This window comes from Aythya marila, assembly GCF_965140915.1.
Source record: "Aythya marila genome assembly, chromosome: 15".
Classification (NCBI taxonomy): Eukaryota; Metazoa; Chordata; class Aves; order Anseriformes; family Anatidae; genus Aythya; species Aythya marila.
The window spans coordinates 11,962,397-11,978,518 of record NC_139056.1 but is presented as its reverse complement, the minus strand read 5'-3'; the positions used below and the strand labels follow the sequence as shown (position 1 = coordinate 11,978,518).

Genomic DNA, 16,122 nt, shown 5'->3' with positions numbered 1-16,122 from the left:
TCTTACTCCCCTTTGGCTCGTGGCTGTGCTTTTTATGCGGATATGCATAAAAGTGGTCAACTGTGCTAGTCGGTCAGCTGCAGCCAGGCCTGCTTCTCCTGGCCTCCACTGCTGCTCTGATTTCTCTTTAATTCCTGGAAATCCAAAGACCGTGAACTTCCAGCTTCTACAATTCATCTCTTAAATGCTGAACAGAAATCTCGTGAGTGAAGCAAACAGTGTAAGTTGAAGTTTAACCTTCTGTTGGAAGAGATCTGAGGCCTAGTGCGCTTCTCAGCTTTGCAGAGGATGTGGCACCTCCTGAGCACCTGCAGCAAGCTTCTCACTGCTAGCAGAGGTCAGCAGCCCACACAGTGGTTTCAGGAGGTTAAAGCATATTTACATTTTGAGAAGCTCTTCTCAAAGATTGGCTCCAGGGTTACTTTCTAGGCCCGTTAACCCTTTTGCAGAACTGAAAGTTTCCATTTAGTCCTGGCCCTGTGGAGGTTTCCATTATCTTCTCAACAGCTCTCACCCCATGGGCCAACTCAGTGCACTCAGCACAGGACCTCAGACTGTGCTCAGTCAGTATCATTCAACTTTTAGAGTGGCATAATTGCAAAGGAGACAAAGGAAGCGGTTTTAGGTTTCACAGGAAATCATGGGGCCTTGCATCAAATTACAAGAAAAACAAGATGCCAACTTTTGTTTAAATTTGTTCAGGATCTGGCCTTGGTACTGATACTGGCTTCATTTTTGATGGAAGCAAGGTATTTTTTATTTTATTTAGCTACTTTTTGGGTGTTTAAGACAAAGTAAGGACAATTAAACTTCAGACAGCATGTTTCTGTAGTTGCAGCTCATTGGGGGGCAGGTTAAACTAAACCGAAGTAATCCATTCAATTTAGAAATAAACATTCACCTGGGGGAGAATAACACTGCAATGATGTGTGTATATTTATAAACAATGTAAGTATTAAAATTTTGTTAGAAAAAAAATAATAGGTGCGGTGTTTTAAAGGGAACTTCCAGAATATCGCTTTAGGTTTATCTACATTAACAAAGTCGTACCAAAGCACCAAGCTGCTGGCATCTTTGCGGTGTTGGGTCAGTATGTCCATAACACTTGCTTGCAGTGAAAAAAAATGTTTATCACGGTGTTTATTCACTCATCAGTCACTGAGACCAACATCAAACCAGCATGTCAAAGCTCTCATGTACGGAAACTGTGGCAGAACTTGTTTTTTTTCCTGGTTCTCCTCAGGTTAATTAGTGGGGGAAATCCACACTACGCTGTTTGCATCATCTTTTCCTGTATTATCTTACTCCAAAAGCCCGTTATCCCTTCTTCACTTCTGCTCCCCCACGTTTTAAATTTAATTGTTTTAATGGATAGTAATTTACATGTTGTTAATCCTTCCCTAACTCCACGTGGCCTCACCGGTTACTCTTTGGGTTTTCCCTCTCTCTGGCACAGTTTCCCCACTAATGACTGATCTGCCTTTGTGTCAGCTGTTGTTGACGTGGATGCGTTTGATTTTCACTTTCTGAACCACAGCTCGTACATTCTCCTTCACTTCCAACAGATGGAGCTGAGCAAATGAGCACAGCCTTCAGAAGGCAGCTCAAAAATAGCAAGTTGTGAAAAGTCGACTTCTCAGCGTTGCGAGGATCTAGTCTGAGGTTTCATTGTTTTGTTGCATACACCCATCCACACCACCCCATCTATTTGATGGTTAATTCTTGCAAATGGAGGGCTTGGTTTCAAGGAAACTCGGTGATTTAAAGTCTAGAAATAAGTGTTTCTAAAACAGGAAGTTTCTGCCTGGCAACCCAAACTCTTCCTCTATAAAAAGCTTGGCAGGGCAGCCTCTCTGTGTTCTGCCACCAGCCTTTAGAAGGAAAAAATTCTTTCATACACCAATAAAGCAACATATGTAATACTTCTTGTGAAACTCGGCTCTTGGTAGGCATGGGCTACATCACCCCGTGAAAACAATGCAGCAATTTGGTAGGTGGAGGACTAATACACACACACGGATTTGTCCTTCCTAGGTCTGACAAGTTGGGGGGGGGGGAGTTGCACTATATGAAAGATTGAAGTCTAAAATACTATATTTATTTTTCTTGTGATGTCACCGTGACAAAATTCCTACACTTTGGAAAGTATTTGAGGTTCAGGACTCAAGAAATCCTAATCTCAGCTTCTGAAAACGATCAGTTTCTGAGAAAATGAAAGCTGCTATTTTTACTTTCCTAGAATATAAGTGAGTCAGCAATAACTGAACGTAATCTTCAAAGTAGCATTGCTGACGTGTTTCCTGTCCTATGGAATTCTCGCAGTGTGGCCGGGATTATCCAAAAATGTCTGTCCTTTAAGCGACTACTCTTCGGCAATCGGAGTCTCTGGTCCAGACCACTGAATAGTATTTTATCATCTAGCTGCTGTCAGTTCAGTGGGAGTTCTGTATTTACCCAAAAGCAGTCATTAAATTTACTCTATTTAATGCTCAGCTTTATGAGGCTGTTTCCCAGAGACAGCATTTTATATTGTGTGGTTCCAATCTTGCTAAAGAAGCAAACGCTAACAACTTTAAATGACAGCCATAGCATCACAATTTGGTCCTCTCGTGATGAATAAAGCATTGCATATTCAAAGTAAAATAAAGCACTTACCTTTTTAAAAACGTGTTCCCCAGATACAGTTGACTGAGACTCTATGTAAAGACAGACGAAATATTATTGTTCGGAGGATACAGCCCTTTTTATTTATGCAGAAAGCAGCATGTATGTATTATAATCACTCCTTCAGCTGCTGTAAATAACGGTGAAAAGTCCAGGCGCTGGCTGACTACAAAAACACACAGTTCTGCAAAGGAAACAGGAACTGGGCTTAAGTCATTCAAACCATACACGTTGCATGTTTAGCAAACCTATGGCTTCATCATGTGACTCTAAAGTTCAAATTATCCTCTGCAGTGAGAAGTTTTAGAACAGAAAAGTAGTGTTTGTCCCAGCCATTTCTAAGTATGTGAGGCCATCCAGTGGTTTTTTGCCTCTTCACGAAGGAATCCTATGCATGCTGCCCAGCCTTTGCAATTACGTGTTTTTTTTTTTTTAACCGTGCTGTTGTAAGTACGAGATGTCTAGAAAGGAAAAGCTAGTTGAATAAACACCGAGCAAACCCCTTACTAAATGAGACAAAGACTTAACACAGAAGTACTCCATGTCAGAATTAAGAGTCCTTATTAAAATTAAGGTGATTTCTATTTTTCCATGGGTTCTGGCTCTTGGAACACTCCCAGTATTGTACACATGCAACAAATTATTTTTCCAGATGCTCTGCAATGACCATGAAGTGTTAAAAGCCAGGATTTTGGGTCTGTAGTATGTTTTGGGTCTGGCACAGCATCAGTCTTATTAGCGACTTTTCAAAAGTGTTCTTAAAACCTCAGATACAAGTGCATGCAGCCTTCACACCTCAGGTACAAGTGCATTTGGAAAGCAGCAGCTACATCGTTCTTTCTCGTACAAGCACAACCATGGGAAAGCACTTTCTTGTCATCTTTTAATAGTGATCAGTGCTTTCTGTCTTCAAGGTGTTTTACCTGTTGCATTTTAATAAGCTTTATTGATAAACGTGAAAAGAGACCAAATGCTTCAATGAAATAAAATTAAACAAATGTACTTGAGTCTAGATTTCAGATACCAGCATTGCATGTTGCCTGGAGAAAATATGTCAGCACTAGGTCTACATTTCTGCCCAAAGGCTGGCATTATTGCTCCAAACACTTCTTGGGAACTAGAGAAACAAGTGCGTGGCAGGTCCCGGGTTGCAGCAGTGGCCCAGAGATGTTTTAGCTTTCAGCTAAAAAGTTCAAGTTTCCAAAACAGCTCTTCAGTGGGGCTCTGTGAAACGTGGTTTCCAAAGAGGTTACAAGTGTTATTCAGAAAACCCCAACTCCCATGTTGGTTTTCGTTTTGATCATTTTAGCATAGTTGTTTGCTAGACTGAGGGGGTTGTTAAATAAAACAAATAAAAAGTAATTCTTCCAAATTGCTACTGAAAAGCCTGAAGCTGGCTGTGGGTGTACCTGTTGGGTATATGGTATTTGGGTTTAAGGCGTACCCAAATCCAGGTTCCTTTTGTTGCTATCAGCTTTATACAGTTAACAAGGACAAAGAAAAAATGCATTAAGCATGCAAGTCAGGCAAATATTTTTATACTGTTGATTTTCCATGAAAGATACAAATTTGAAATGTCACCTTATTCTTTCTAGGACTTGGCTGTGTGGAGAACACACTGAACTATGTAAACAACCAACTTATTGTTCTGGAAATTGCAAGAAAATTTCAGAAAGTATTTGGTCCTCGTCTGGAGGGTACTAAATTGACTTTTTAGGCTCTAGAATGAATTGTGTGCTTATGCTGAGCAGCTTTGGCATCACTGTGTTGCTGCTTTCCACTAAAGTGCTCTGGATGGGCACTTGATCTCCTTTCCAATCTCCTCCTGGATTGATCTCCTCTGCTTGGCTCAATTTTTGGCTGAGGACCACCAGCGACCAGCTGGGGTTTGTACTTTTGCGGGTTGCACTGGGTGGGTGTACGTAAGGATATTTTACTGCACCTTTTGGGGTTTTTAGTAAACTACAGGAGAACCAACATCTGCACCAAAATTTTCAGGATTATTCAAACTACTCTTCATAAAGGTTTAAATTATTCAGAGTTAATTAGCAGTCAGTGAACAAGAAGTAACTCAAGTGAAGATAAGCCTTAGCACATCAGTGTTAAGACTGCATTTCCTGTTTTTCAGTAAGTGCTTTTCTGACGAGGCTCACTGTAGTAAAAGAGAAGCTCAGAGCGAGGTTGTCCTCTAGCAAGAAAGAAAATAAAATATAATCAGAAAAACAAAAACAGAAAGTTATTTCTTACACCTCCCATCTTAAAAAAAAATAAAATGAAGAGAGAGCTTCCATCTTGAAAATTATGTTCACATTTATAAGCATTATTCTGTACCTTGAAACCTGTAGTAAGTGTTATTACTCAGGTTTATTTAGAGGGAAGAATGCTTATTGTACTTCGAATTGGGAGCAAGTAGCACGTTACAATTTCAGGATGTGTGCATAGATTCAGAAAACATCCGCATTTTACTGGTGGAGGACTGCTGAGAAATACGTTCTTCCAAGCTGATGAAATAAAAGGAAAGCTGTAACAGGAACAGAGTTTAGAAAATCAAGGTTTGCCAGGTCCATATTCTTTATTCCTTTTAGACTACGCTGATAGGCATCTTAACAGAGTGTTTTAGCAGCAGCTCACTGTGCAGTTGTTTTCACAGTTGATGCATTACTAAAAGAAAAGCAAGATACTGCTGTTGTAAAATCAGCTGTGTCCTTTCTTAAACAATAGAACAGTTCAGTTTGCTTAAACGATCACAGGGCACGAGTCATGAGAGCAGTGGCAAAACGAAGTAGTGTTTAGCTGTAAAAACTGCAAAACAAACTGGCTATGACAGTATTAAGGGTTGGCCAATAACATTCACAATTCCAAGAGCTACCTGTAGTGTGCTGCTGTTGGCAAAAGTCTTGCTTGGCTTTTGACCCAACTTACTGGTCCTATGGCAAAATAAATGTATCTGGTACCGGGTGGGCAATGATCTTGTAAAGAAAGCAGATGCGAGCTGCTTTGCTTTTGACCAAAAACTTAGCATTTCTCTTAATTGTCCTGTGTTACTGATGTCTTCCGCAGGATACGGATCCTTGATGGTAGGTTTAATTTGAAGTGGAATCCCTTTCTCTTACGTATGTATGCCAGATGAGAAACTTACCTGTGTTCTGTAACAGGCACAGTCCAACACTACTGACTTGTGAGACACTGAAATACGGAGGTTTCAGTCTGAGCATCCTCTGGAGTAATGCACATCCCTCCAGCTAAGTGCTATGGAGATGCCAATGTAAGGTACTTTTTGCTGTAGGGTTATTAAGGCAAGTTTCCCCCTGTGTAGAGGAGTGTTTTGGAGTACTCAGTGGCTGTCGCTGCCCGCTCCCAGTGCTCTGTAATGAAAAGCAACTGGCGTGTTACTGGAATTTTGAATTGAGAAATAGTCAACGTTTATTGCCAGAGATATTTTTCACAAACCACTGTGTATTTCCATCTGATTTTTTCCTCTAGTGTAATTATCTAACAAAAAAATAACTGGTGTGGGATATTAGCCGCAGAGCTTGGGTGGTTAGAGGTGCCTTGATGCTGTATTCAAAGGCTGAGCTTGCAGGCTGGAAGCTTCTGTGGTGGCATTTGAGCACCTTAGGGCTTCTTGTATCAATGCAGTGACTCAAGATTCCCAGAGAGGGAAAGAAAACAACAAATCACCTTTTTTTTCTTTTTTTTCTGAGCATCTATTATAAGCCTTTTGTTATATTGATGCCCAGTTGACATTCACTCTGTATAACTGTACTTGTGAAATGCTTTGCTTTTCATTTGAATGGAAGTTTTGTCTTTTGCTACTTAACAGCAAGCAAATTTGTGTCCTTGATTAAAGGAGTATGGAACTTTGGGCCTTTTAGATAAAACATCAAAACAAAACACCAAGGGAGCTTGTACGCAAAAGCAGGAATTGATGGTTTGAAAAGTTAATGTAGTTTTGCTTATAGATGAATTTTAGAATCAGGTGGTCTATGTGAATTTGTAAAATTTGATCATTTTGTGGGCTCTGCTTGAACTGTCTGCTTCGATGGGGTTAAAAAAGCACAGGCTGGAGATGTGGATACATAAGCAGTGGTATTAATAATTAGCTATGCCTCAGAGGCTGGTCAATCAACATTTCTTCCTCTTATTCTTGAAAAGCCATGCTCTGCGCTGCATGATTGCTGCCTCAGGATTGCTCACCCATGATTTGCCATTAGTGATTTTATATTGGCTTATCTGGGCATTGTTTGTAATGTAAGCTGTTTTATAAATAGTATTTTATTATTATTACTACACAGTAATGATTCCATTATTCCTTGTTATGGGTAGATCACCTAGGTACCTCACCCGTGAGAGCTCAAAAATTGCTTTATTTCCAAATAATACGCTAAAAAAGGATGGAAAAAACCTTTTTCCTAACGGCAACTTTCATAAAAGAGCTGGGCTCTGCGTAACGCTGCAGGTGCTAGAATGATTATTTAATTGTACATAGGCTGACCTGAAAAAAATCAGAAACTTCTGTATTAATTATGTATGAAATCTATTTCATTGCAAACTAGTGAAACCATAACTTAATTAGAAAGAATTACAATGCTCTGGAGCTGAATGGGAATGGCACTTCCTTTGATCTCCGAGCATCTTGTCAACCACAGTGACTAGTACCAGATGTTTCACAAAAAGTACAAGAAACATATGCTTTTTTTTAATAAATATTTCTTTTTTTTTTTTGTGAATAATCAGACTTAATAGTCTGGTTAAAAGCCTTCTGTTAGCTTCAAAAGTAAAGTTAACCATTGTTGAGGTTTCTTGCAACAGAATTTTCTCTCATGTACCTCGTCCTCACAGCAGCGTTTGTTGTAGAAGCTGTGCTTAATTTTGCCATGACATGTGCTTGCGGACAAAACCAGCTAGTACATATTTGTGTTTAACCAGAAATTGGAACGGATTTTTTTTTTCCAATGATTAACTTAAATCCTTTTAATGGTTTTACAGATCTTACTGCAGTTGTGAGCTGCGAGAGTGTTCTGCTAGTGACCACCAGATGGAGTTTCTAAAACAGTTTTGAGAACCTGATGCCAGGATTAACATCAAAAGTCTTTTAAAGGTTTTTTGGAGCTGAGTTAAGAAACAGTCTTGGAAAGTTTACCAACTTAAAGATGAATTTTAGCTTAAATATACAAATGTTGATGCAAGAATTATACCTTTTGTTTTTTTTCTAATTAGTAACATACAAGTGATAAGTAGAAAACCTCCTACTGGTATCAGTGGGATTTGTGGTAAAAACACTAAGATAGGGGATTAATTACATGTTTTTGAAGGTTTAGTTCAGACGGAGATGAGAATCTGTCTGTATTTTGATAGCAGAACTACTCCTCCTGTTGGCTCTGGGTATCCTTACAGGTACATTTCCTGCAGCACAGCTCTAATTCTAAACCTGTTCCTCTTCCTGTTGGTCCTCTCTCCAGGCCTCTGAGTTGGGAGTATTTATGCTCTTGCTTATTTATGTCTTCATATAATGCATCATCAACTACTTAATAACTGGAAAGAGGAAAGAGAATGCTTTTTTGTTTTACAAAACTTTTAGTAGGAAGGTTTTTCTTTCTTTTCTCCCCCCCCCCTTTTTTTTTCCCTTTCCGTTATTTATTTATTTATTTATTTATTTATTTATTTATTTATTTATATTGGGGGGGGGAAGTAGACATTTGTATATTTAATCATAAATGCTCTGATAAGAGTCTGGTATTTTAAAAATCTTTTCCTGTCATGGTTTGTAACAATACAAGAACTGTCCGCTATAGACTATAAGTAGCTTTGCCTATTTTTGTAAATGTACTTAAAAGTGCCAGTTCTTTAGAAGGGAGGAATATAAGAAAATCACGCAGACTTCCCAGGTAAGGAAAAGACTTGGTGGGAAGAAGGTAGAATGACAACACAGATAATAAATCCACTGCGCTCCTGATGGGAAGAGAATGTATTCAGAATATGTCCAAGTGTTTTGATGTATGATGGAAAGTTAAAGGAAATACAACAGAGGAAACATTTCACAGTTCAAATTTGTTGCCATGGCAGTCTGCACAGCTGTTTTTGTACATTTAGGTTGCTTTTGCTTGGAAAAACTCTTGCATGATATAGTTAAGAAATACACAAGGTTTCGCTCACCAAAAGCTGTAAAAATTAATCTTAGAGCATATGTTTCAGATTCATCAGTGTGTTGAGCACCTTACAGCTGCAGAAACTTAGGCAAAAGTCAGTCCTTCTTGAAGTCCTGACTTAGCAGAAGAGCTGAGAGTGGCACTTAGCCAGGCTCTGCCTTTGTTTTCGGTTTCCCAAACTGTGCCACTGCAGCATACAGCTCATGAGAAGGTCTTCAGCCTGGCCACTCTCCTGCTTTTGTTTCTAATGAGCATTGGTAAGTAAGTTTTCAGCTAAGTACATATCCACAGCACACACACACACACACACAAAAAAAAAAACATCAAACCTTTTTTTTTATGTGTGTTCTTTCCCCTTTTTTGGTACAGGTGTCATATTTTTGTGGTATCCTTGGGGCTTCTCTTCCTATTTGATAGTTCCTGTGACTGTTCCAAACTGTAGTTGTCTTCACCAAAATCTCTCTGCATTGACAGAAAAGGGCTGATTCTGATGCTGTGTTGGTCTGGCAGGCCCTAGTGTAACCTTGTTGACTTGCTTGCTTGTACCCGATCAGCTGAGGTTACTTGCATTTACGTAGTTCATTCACTCTTCTCGAAACTGTAGGCTTGTGAACTTCTCATGGAGCTGCATTCTCATTCAAAACCCTTCCCCTCTATGTTGTATAAAGGGAGTTCAACTGACCAAGATGTTAAATACAGCCTGTCTCGTTAAGTGTAATGGTTATATCAGAAAGGTCTGAGGAATGAAGCATCAGAAAGTCACTACTCTGCTTAGAGATGTTCTCCAATAAGAGTAATAGAAAATACTCTTTAAGCCTTTGTGTGGAAGTAAAGGCATCTTATCTGATACTAGTCTTTGACTAAGCAATAAAATATTACACTCCCATTTTGCACGGTTAGCATTTTGATTTATTTTTCACTGAGACAACACCCAGAAGTAGTGCCTTGGCCTGTTTTTTTCTACAAGGAATGTACCAATAACCATTTAAAGTAGTTTACTTTTACATGTCATCATCTTATGCTTTACAGAAAATTCAAAGGGAACTAATTAATAACTTTGAAAGTACACCCAAGAAAATATTTTCATATGTTGTGTTAACTAACTGATCCATGGTGGCTGGTCTCTGGTTATGTGCAGTAATAAATGTATGACGGAGCATATTACCCTCCTAGAGCTAAGTTTTCTTTGGGGTGTCAGACGTATTGGTGGTTATATTAAGTTCTTCAGGGAACCAATTTCTGCAGGGAGCTGATTTCCAACATCCCAGTTGTGACAGCAGAGAGAGGAGGAAGCGACAAGGACATGGCCAACGTACGCGTTAGTCACCAGCCCTGTATTTCTGGCACAAATTACTGGCCCATGAGTTGCAGGATTCTTTATGCTGAAAAAAGCTGGGGCGTGTGTGCCTTTTTACCTTCATTCGCAGCTAACTTCATGCCAATGCATAATTAGATTTTAATGATGTAAAAATTATGACCTAGAAAATCTGATAATTTAACATGCCTGGTTTGACATCCAAGTCATGCAGCTTATGATGTTGTGATTCAGTGAAGCAGCACAGGTTTAACCTTGTCTACAACAGGCTTTCTATCAAGAAGGACCCCCAAAAATCACACCTCTTACTGACCACATAGGCTTTAATATTTTTTATTAAGTCTTATGAGCCAGTAGTTTCTTTGTGAAGCTTTGCCTGAAGTCCATTCCTGTAGTTTTTTGATATAACAAGGAAGACCACAGCTCTTTGTTTTAAGTAGAACCAGAAATTTTCTAGTGGTTGGTCACTTTCTTTCCTTAACCGAACATTGTGCCTTCAGAGACCACCTCAGCTTGATTCTCAGATGGAAACTTTGGAAGCCAGGGCCCCTGCTAGGTGAAGCAACATGAAACTGTTTTAAACTAGCTACATTAGTACCTTCAGCAGAAGCAGAGACAAACATCTTTGTTAGTTCACTGATTTGACTTAATTGGATAGTCAGGAAGAGGGCTATAAGCCATAGATCATCTCAAATATTAAGTTTAATTTTGTGAGAAAATAACACTGTTAATAATGGCACTTAAGTAGTGCTTTCTTTCTAATGTACAGTATATACACACAGAAACATACAGTACACCTTACTGTTCAGAGGTTTACATTTAAACGATACACTTTGAGAAATAATTTAATAAATTCTTTGCAAATTCTTTTTACATCAGTAGGCTGATTTTTATCTTGCATATATACAATATTTTATTCATATTTAATTAAAAGCAAAATAGACAAGCCCCTATTTACAAAGTTACCAGAAACCTTCGGGTATTGAAATGGAAAAGGACCCGTTCTTGAGAACTTGGTATGTTAAAGATTTGCTCATAAAAGTTCCTCTATAGTTATGTTACTGTTCATTTCCTTGAGTATTTTAATGTACTTGCTCATGTACTGTTTTTATATAAATATTGCAAAGTTTTTGCTTTGTGGGATATTGCTTTTGAAGAGATACCATGTGAGGGCACTGAAATTAAGTTCTGAATTTCCTTACAGTAGCAGTCAGTTGCATGGCACAGTTTCTTTGAGGCAACTAATATACCAAATTAACTCTTAAAAATCTGAGTTTGTATCAGTTTTGTTCATTGAAATATAAAACCTGTTTGCCTACATGATTGCCATCACATTTAATGTATTATCAAGGATACACACAAGCATACTCAGCTCTGCTGCTCAACTCTGATCTTTCTAAAGAAGGATCTTTAGGAAAAAAATCACAATTGAGGCTTCAGGGGTAAATTATATAAAACTTGCTCTTTCTCCATCACGAGTAGCAGCTTCCATTTTTCTGAGCGGTTCCATTTGTAATGTCAAATCACTGGGTGGAATTTGTGTCGGCGTGACAGAGTTAGTCTAGCAGCTAAATGTGAGTGGTGCACAGTCTCAAGTGTAAAGGACCAAGCATGAAAGGCAGCAGAGGAGCAAAATAAAAATTAAATAAAATAGCACATTTAGATAGAGAACTGAAAAAGCTGAGGAAAAAAAATGAAGAAAGATGATGAGAGACATGATCCGAAACCAGGAATTTAGTGCGGGGAGAAGGGAACAGAAATAAATGCAACAGTCCGTGAGGCACAGAAAGTAAGGTGTCGTAGGAGAAGGGAGAAATGGAAGCAAGAAAGCAGCATACGAGTTAAACTTGCCCCTAGTGCTGCCTGCTCAGCCCCTCTGTCCTGGCAGGGTCCCAGTTCTGGGATCATCCACTCACACCAGATAAGCCAGTTCCTCCCGGCTGGAATTCGTCTTCCTGCGTAATGGGTCAGAATTTCTTTAACAGCTTTTACGTGAGAGATTTAACGTGATGCTTTAGGGAGCCTGGGGTCCCTCGGGTAGGATGAAGAGCCTATTTGTTCAATGGTTCCAAGGAAAGGTTTCTGAGGAACTTGGGTGGAAGTGAGTGCTTGAATGCTTACAGTGAGTGTAGCTCGCAATAGTTAGAACCTCTCAAGTTAAGAGAAGAAACAAAACAAAAACCCAATGGTTTCCAAAAAAAAAAGCCAGTATTGTGTTGGCATAGAGGCATAAATCAGTGTGTGAATTGGACACGGTGATAAGGAAAGGCTTCCTTCCTTGACGTGGTTTTAATCAGCAGGCTAAAGCTATGAAGTAAAGTGGTGTAATTGTGCTGGCTAGCTTTCACAGGGAGAAACCACCACCGAAATAAATGACTTACTGTATAGGGTTCTAAGGGTTAACCAGATTCACTAAGATATGAAATGCTCTTGAAAACTAAAGTCTTCCACTGGGATGTTGGTAACTTAAGGGATGATTGTATATGAATCAGATAAGCAAAAATGGCTGTGGGAACAAATGGCTTGGGTAACACTGAAAAGAAGGAAGATCTGAAAAGACTGTTCCTCATCCCCTTCCCACGTAAAACTGAAGCATGTCTCCATGCTGATAAATTAGGGTCAATTATGAGATAAGATCGTGCAATGGAAAAGGTTTAATTCTGTTTCAACTCCATGGTTTTTCCATACCAGAGGCTCAACATGCCACAGTTGTTGATTGAAGTCATGTGGAGTAAGCTGTGTTGTGATGGATGAAGTAATTAAATGATTTATTGCAGGGCCAGTGACAAAGATGCCTCGCTGTCCCCAGGCTGGTGGGAGAATATCAGTTTAACTTCTACCCTGTCCATTATTAAGAACGCAGCAACAGCTACGGGGGCAGCAATTCAGTTTGCTATTGTGAGTAACTTGAGTTTTTTTTTCCTGCAGCAATGTTTGTATTTCTCATGTATTTCATACACTCTGAACTGTAGAATTTGGCAATCTGGATTGGATTTCTTCATCCCCATTGTGAAATACAGAAACTATACTTTTACTGTGTATTCAAGAATCACATTGGGAGGCAGTCCATTTTTCACAGGTCAGCAAAAAGCTGATCTTGACTGGAATTTATACCTATGACTCCCATTTTAAAATCTTGTAAGTATTGAAGGATTTTGTATGGTTTCCAAACTTCCAGTGATGCCCTAGATTAAAGAGATTTCAATTGATTTGTTGCAAACATATCCCTTGAAAATACAAAATGTTAATCATAAACATATTTATTTTTAAGACAATTACTCTTGTTACATGAACATATGTGGACCATAACACTTAGCCAGACGTTCTTTACTACTTGAATTTTTATTTAACTTTGTAAACCACTGTGTCCTTCATTTTAATATGTGGGATAAACATCTCTCAGTTCCCCTAGAATTAGTTAATAAATATTTCTGAATTCTTGAAATGTCTTAGGATGCCAACAAAGCACTGGAAGAATAAACAAGTTTTTGTTAATTGTTATATCTAGGAAAAAAATGATTTACCGCACATGTTAAAAACTTAGGTTAGTTTGTGTGAGAATATAATTTCTGAAAATAGTAAATTAGAGATCTTTTAGAGGGAATTCAGTGATGGAGAAAGAAATTAAATAATTTAATTTATAATTAACATTTACTATTTGGACATGTATAATTGGATAATATGATCTTTAGTAAAGATCATTATATCATCTTCATTGAAAAATACTATTTACTTCATCAAGAATAGCACTGTTACTTCTTTGTACAGAAAATAAGGTAATACCTTTTCCTCTACAAGATACAAGGTGCTGTGTATTCGGTCAGTACTTCAATAAACTGTTTAGCGATTTCTTCAGACAAGAATATTAGAATGATGAAGACAGAGCTTACGCTTTGTAACCAGTTCAGTGCACTGAAAATATTAGGTGTCACAGGAATTACAGCACATAGGCCAGAGTCTTACAAGATCTCAGCAAATAATTAACTATTTGAAAATTAAGACTGTTTCATTAATTGAAGGCTCCTTCAAGTCTCCTGGTTGGGACTGTCACATCAGTGACTTTGGGTGCCCACACAGCAGTGGCAGTCTGAGTGCTGGTATGCTGGTATACTATGTCCTGCAGTAACAGCACCAGGGTTTTTTTTTTTGCCTATGTCATAACTTGCTGTACCACTGTGCGTTCGTGTGAACACCCTTGATTTCCACAGTGTATCTTTTTAAGCAAACGTCGTAGTTTGTTAGGAAAGTTTTTGTTAATGTATCTGTAGAGCAGAGGCATTACAAAGCTGCTTGAGAAAGCCAAGAATTTGGATAAAATCTTGGTAAAATGTAATATTCGACTGTAATTTTCATCTGCAAATCTTCCTTGTGCATAAGTAAATGTGCTTACCAAAAGGGTAACATAATAGGGTGTCCATAAGGTGAACTGTGTACAGACTGTGGCAATCAAAAGCCTGTGCACTGACGGATCTAATCGTCCAGTGTCTTGATCCAGTGGTGTAGCCTCTTTGCGTATTCGCAAGATCAATATAAGTGCATAGAGTACCGCGACAGCTGGTACAACATACCCGATAAAGACCATGATGGCATCTGCTGCCTCTTTGTTCTGCATCTTGGAACATTCAATTATTTTAGTGGATACGTGATTGCAGACGTAGAACAGAAGAGATGAGAAACTTGTCAGCATGGCTCCACCCCATATGAATCCACAGACGTGCTTGGTGTTGTACACACTTGACATATAAGTTCTAGGTAGAGCGCGTTCAATGTAGTAGTCCAGACTGAGTAACGTCGTAGAGTACATGGTAACTAAAGATGAGACGTTGAATAAAATAAGCAAGGTGATATAAACTTCGTTGTTAGAATTCCAGATGGCCCATTTTGTATTGGCAAGACCTAGAAGGTACATTGGTGCCAGGGTGTTGATGATGAGACCGGCAATGGCTATGTTGACGAAGTAAACATCTGGCATCGTCATAGTTGCTTTGTTATACAGATTAACCAGGACCAGCAAGCCATTGTAGCAAAGGCTAATTGGGAAACATATAATGAGGTAGAGTAGGGACAAGATGGAAAGCACAAAGTGGAAGTCATGGCAGAGATGCTGGTCCTCACTGTTCTCGGTACTGTTTAAGGTTTCACAGCTCCACATAGTGATTTTAGCTCTTTTATCTTCTCTGCTGGTTACCAGCTTTCCTGTGGAGAGAGAAATAGTAAAAGTAGTATTGAAATATTACATTGTAAGTGAAATGGAATGTTGTATGAAGAAAACATTTTAAAGATGAAGATCACACCGTTCATGTAACTGATCTATTTCAGGTCAGTGACTGAAATGCCTTTTCATCTTATTAATCTGTAAGAAAGTAATATATGAATCAAAATGTCAGGTGACTAGTAAATAAATGTACAAAAGTTTTAATTTTTTAAAATGAAATTAGTGGTGAATGAGTTGATACAGGATATTCAACAAAAGTAAACCATAAGCTGTACATCTTTAAAAGAAATACTGGTGTAATATATGAACATAAGTACTTTTTAAAAAATTATGAAACAGTGCCTTTAATGTATCTAATACAATGTTAAAGTATTTGCTGAAGAATACAAGAGGAACTACAAATCTCAGCAATAAGATGGGGAATGGAATTCTCTATGGTGTTATGTGGTAAATACAAATAACCTCTCTTAGAGAGCTTCCTAAGAGGCACATCCAAGGCAGTATGATGAATATATTTTGTGTCACTGATAAAGCTAACAAAGACTAGAGGAAACTTGGAATTGAGGTGGAGACTTTTTTTTTTTTAGCAGGTCTGTTTGTATTCAGACTTCTGTAACCATTTAGTTCTGAAAAAACAATGGACCTCTGTAGTTTAGGGAACCTAATATTGGTGCAGCCTGGCTTTCCAAAAAGGCAAGAATTAGTTATCATTTCCTCTCAAAATAGCTTGAATTCTTTAAAAAGTATGCTAATGTCAGTAGTCATTGTCCAGCTATCTT

At 38.5% G+C, this 16,122-nt stretch overlaps 2 protein-coding genes across 6 annotated transcripts in view; one reads left to right on the top strand and one right to left on the bottom strand.

Moving 5' to 3' along the window:
• Window positions 1-16,122, top strand: part of CHLSN (cholesin) — a 128,384-nt gene that overhangs the window by 27,942 nt on the left and 84,320 nt on the right. The window lies entirely within an intron of this gene.
• GPR146 (G protein-coupled receptor 146) overlaps window positions 10,813-16,122 on the bottom strand; it is a 52,919-nt gene continuing 47,609 nt past the window's right edge. For all 4 annotated transcript variants that reach the window (XM_082772044.1, XM_082772043.1, XM_082772045.1 and 1 more), the window contains one exon: window positions 10,813-15,324. In XM_082772044.1, coding sequence (XP_082628170.1) covers window positions 14,279-15,280 — 1,002 coding nt within the window. In that variant the 5' untranslated portion in view covers window positions 15,281-15,324 and the 3' untranslated portion in view covers window positions 10,813-14,278. The remainder of the gene's footprint in view (window positions 15,325-16,122) is intronic.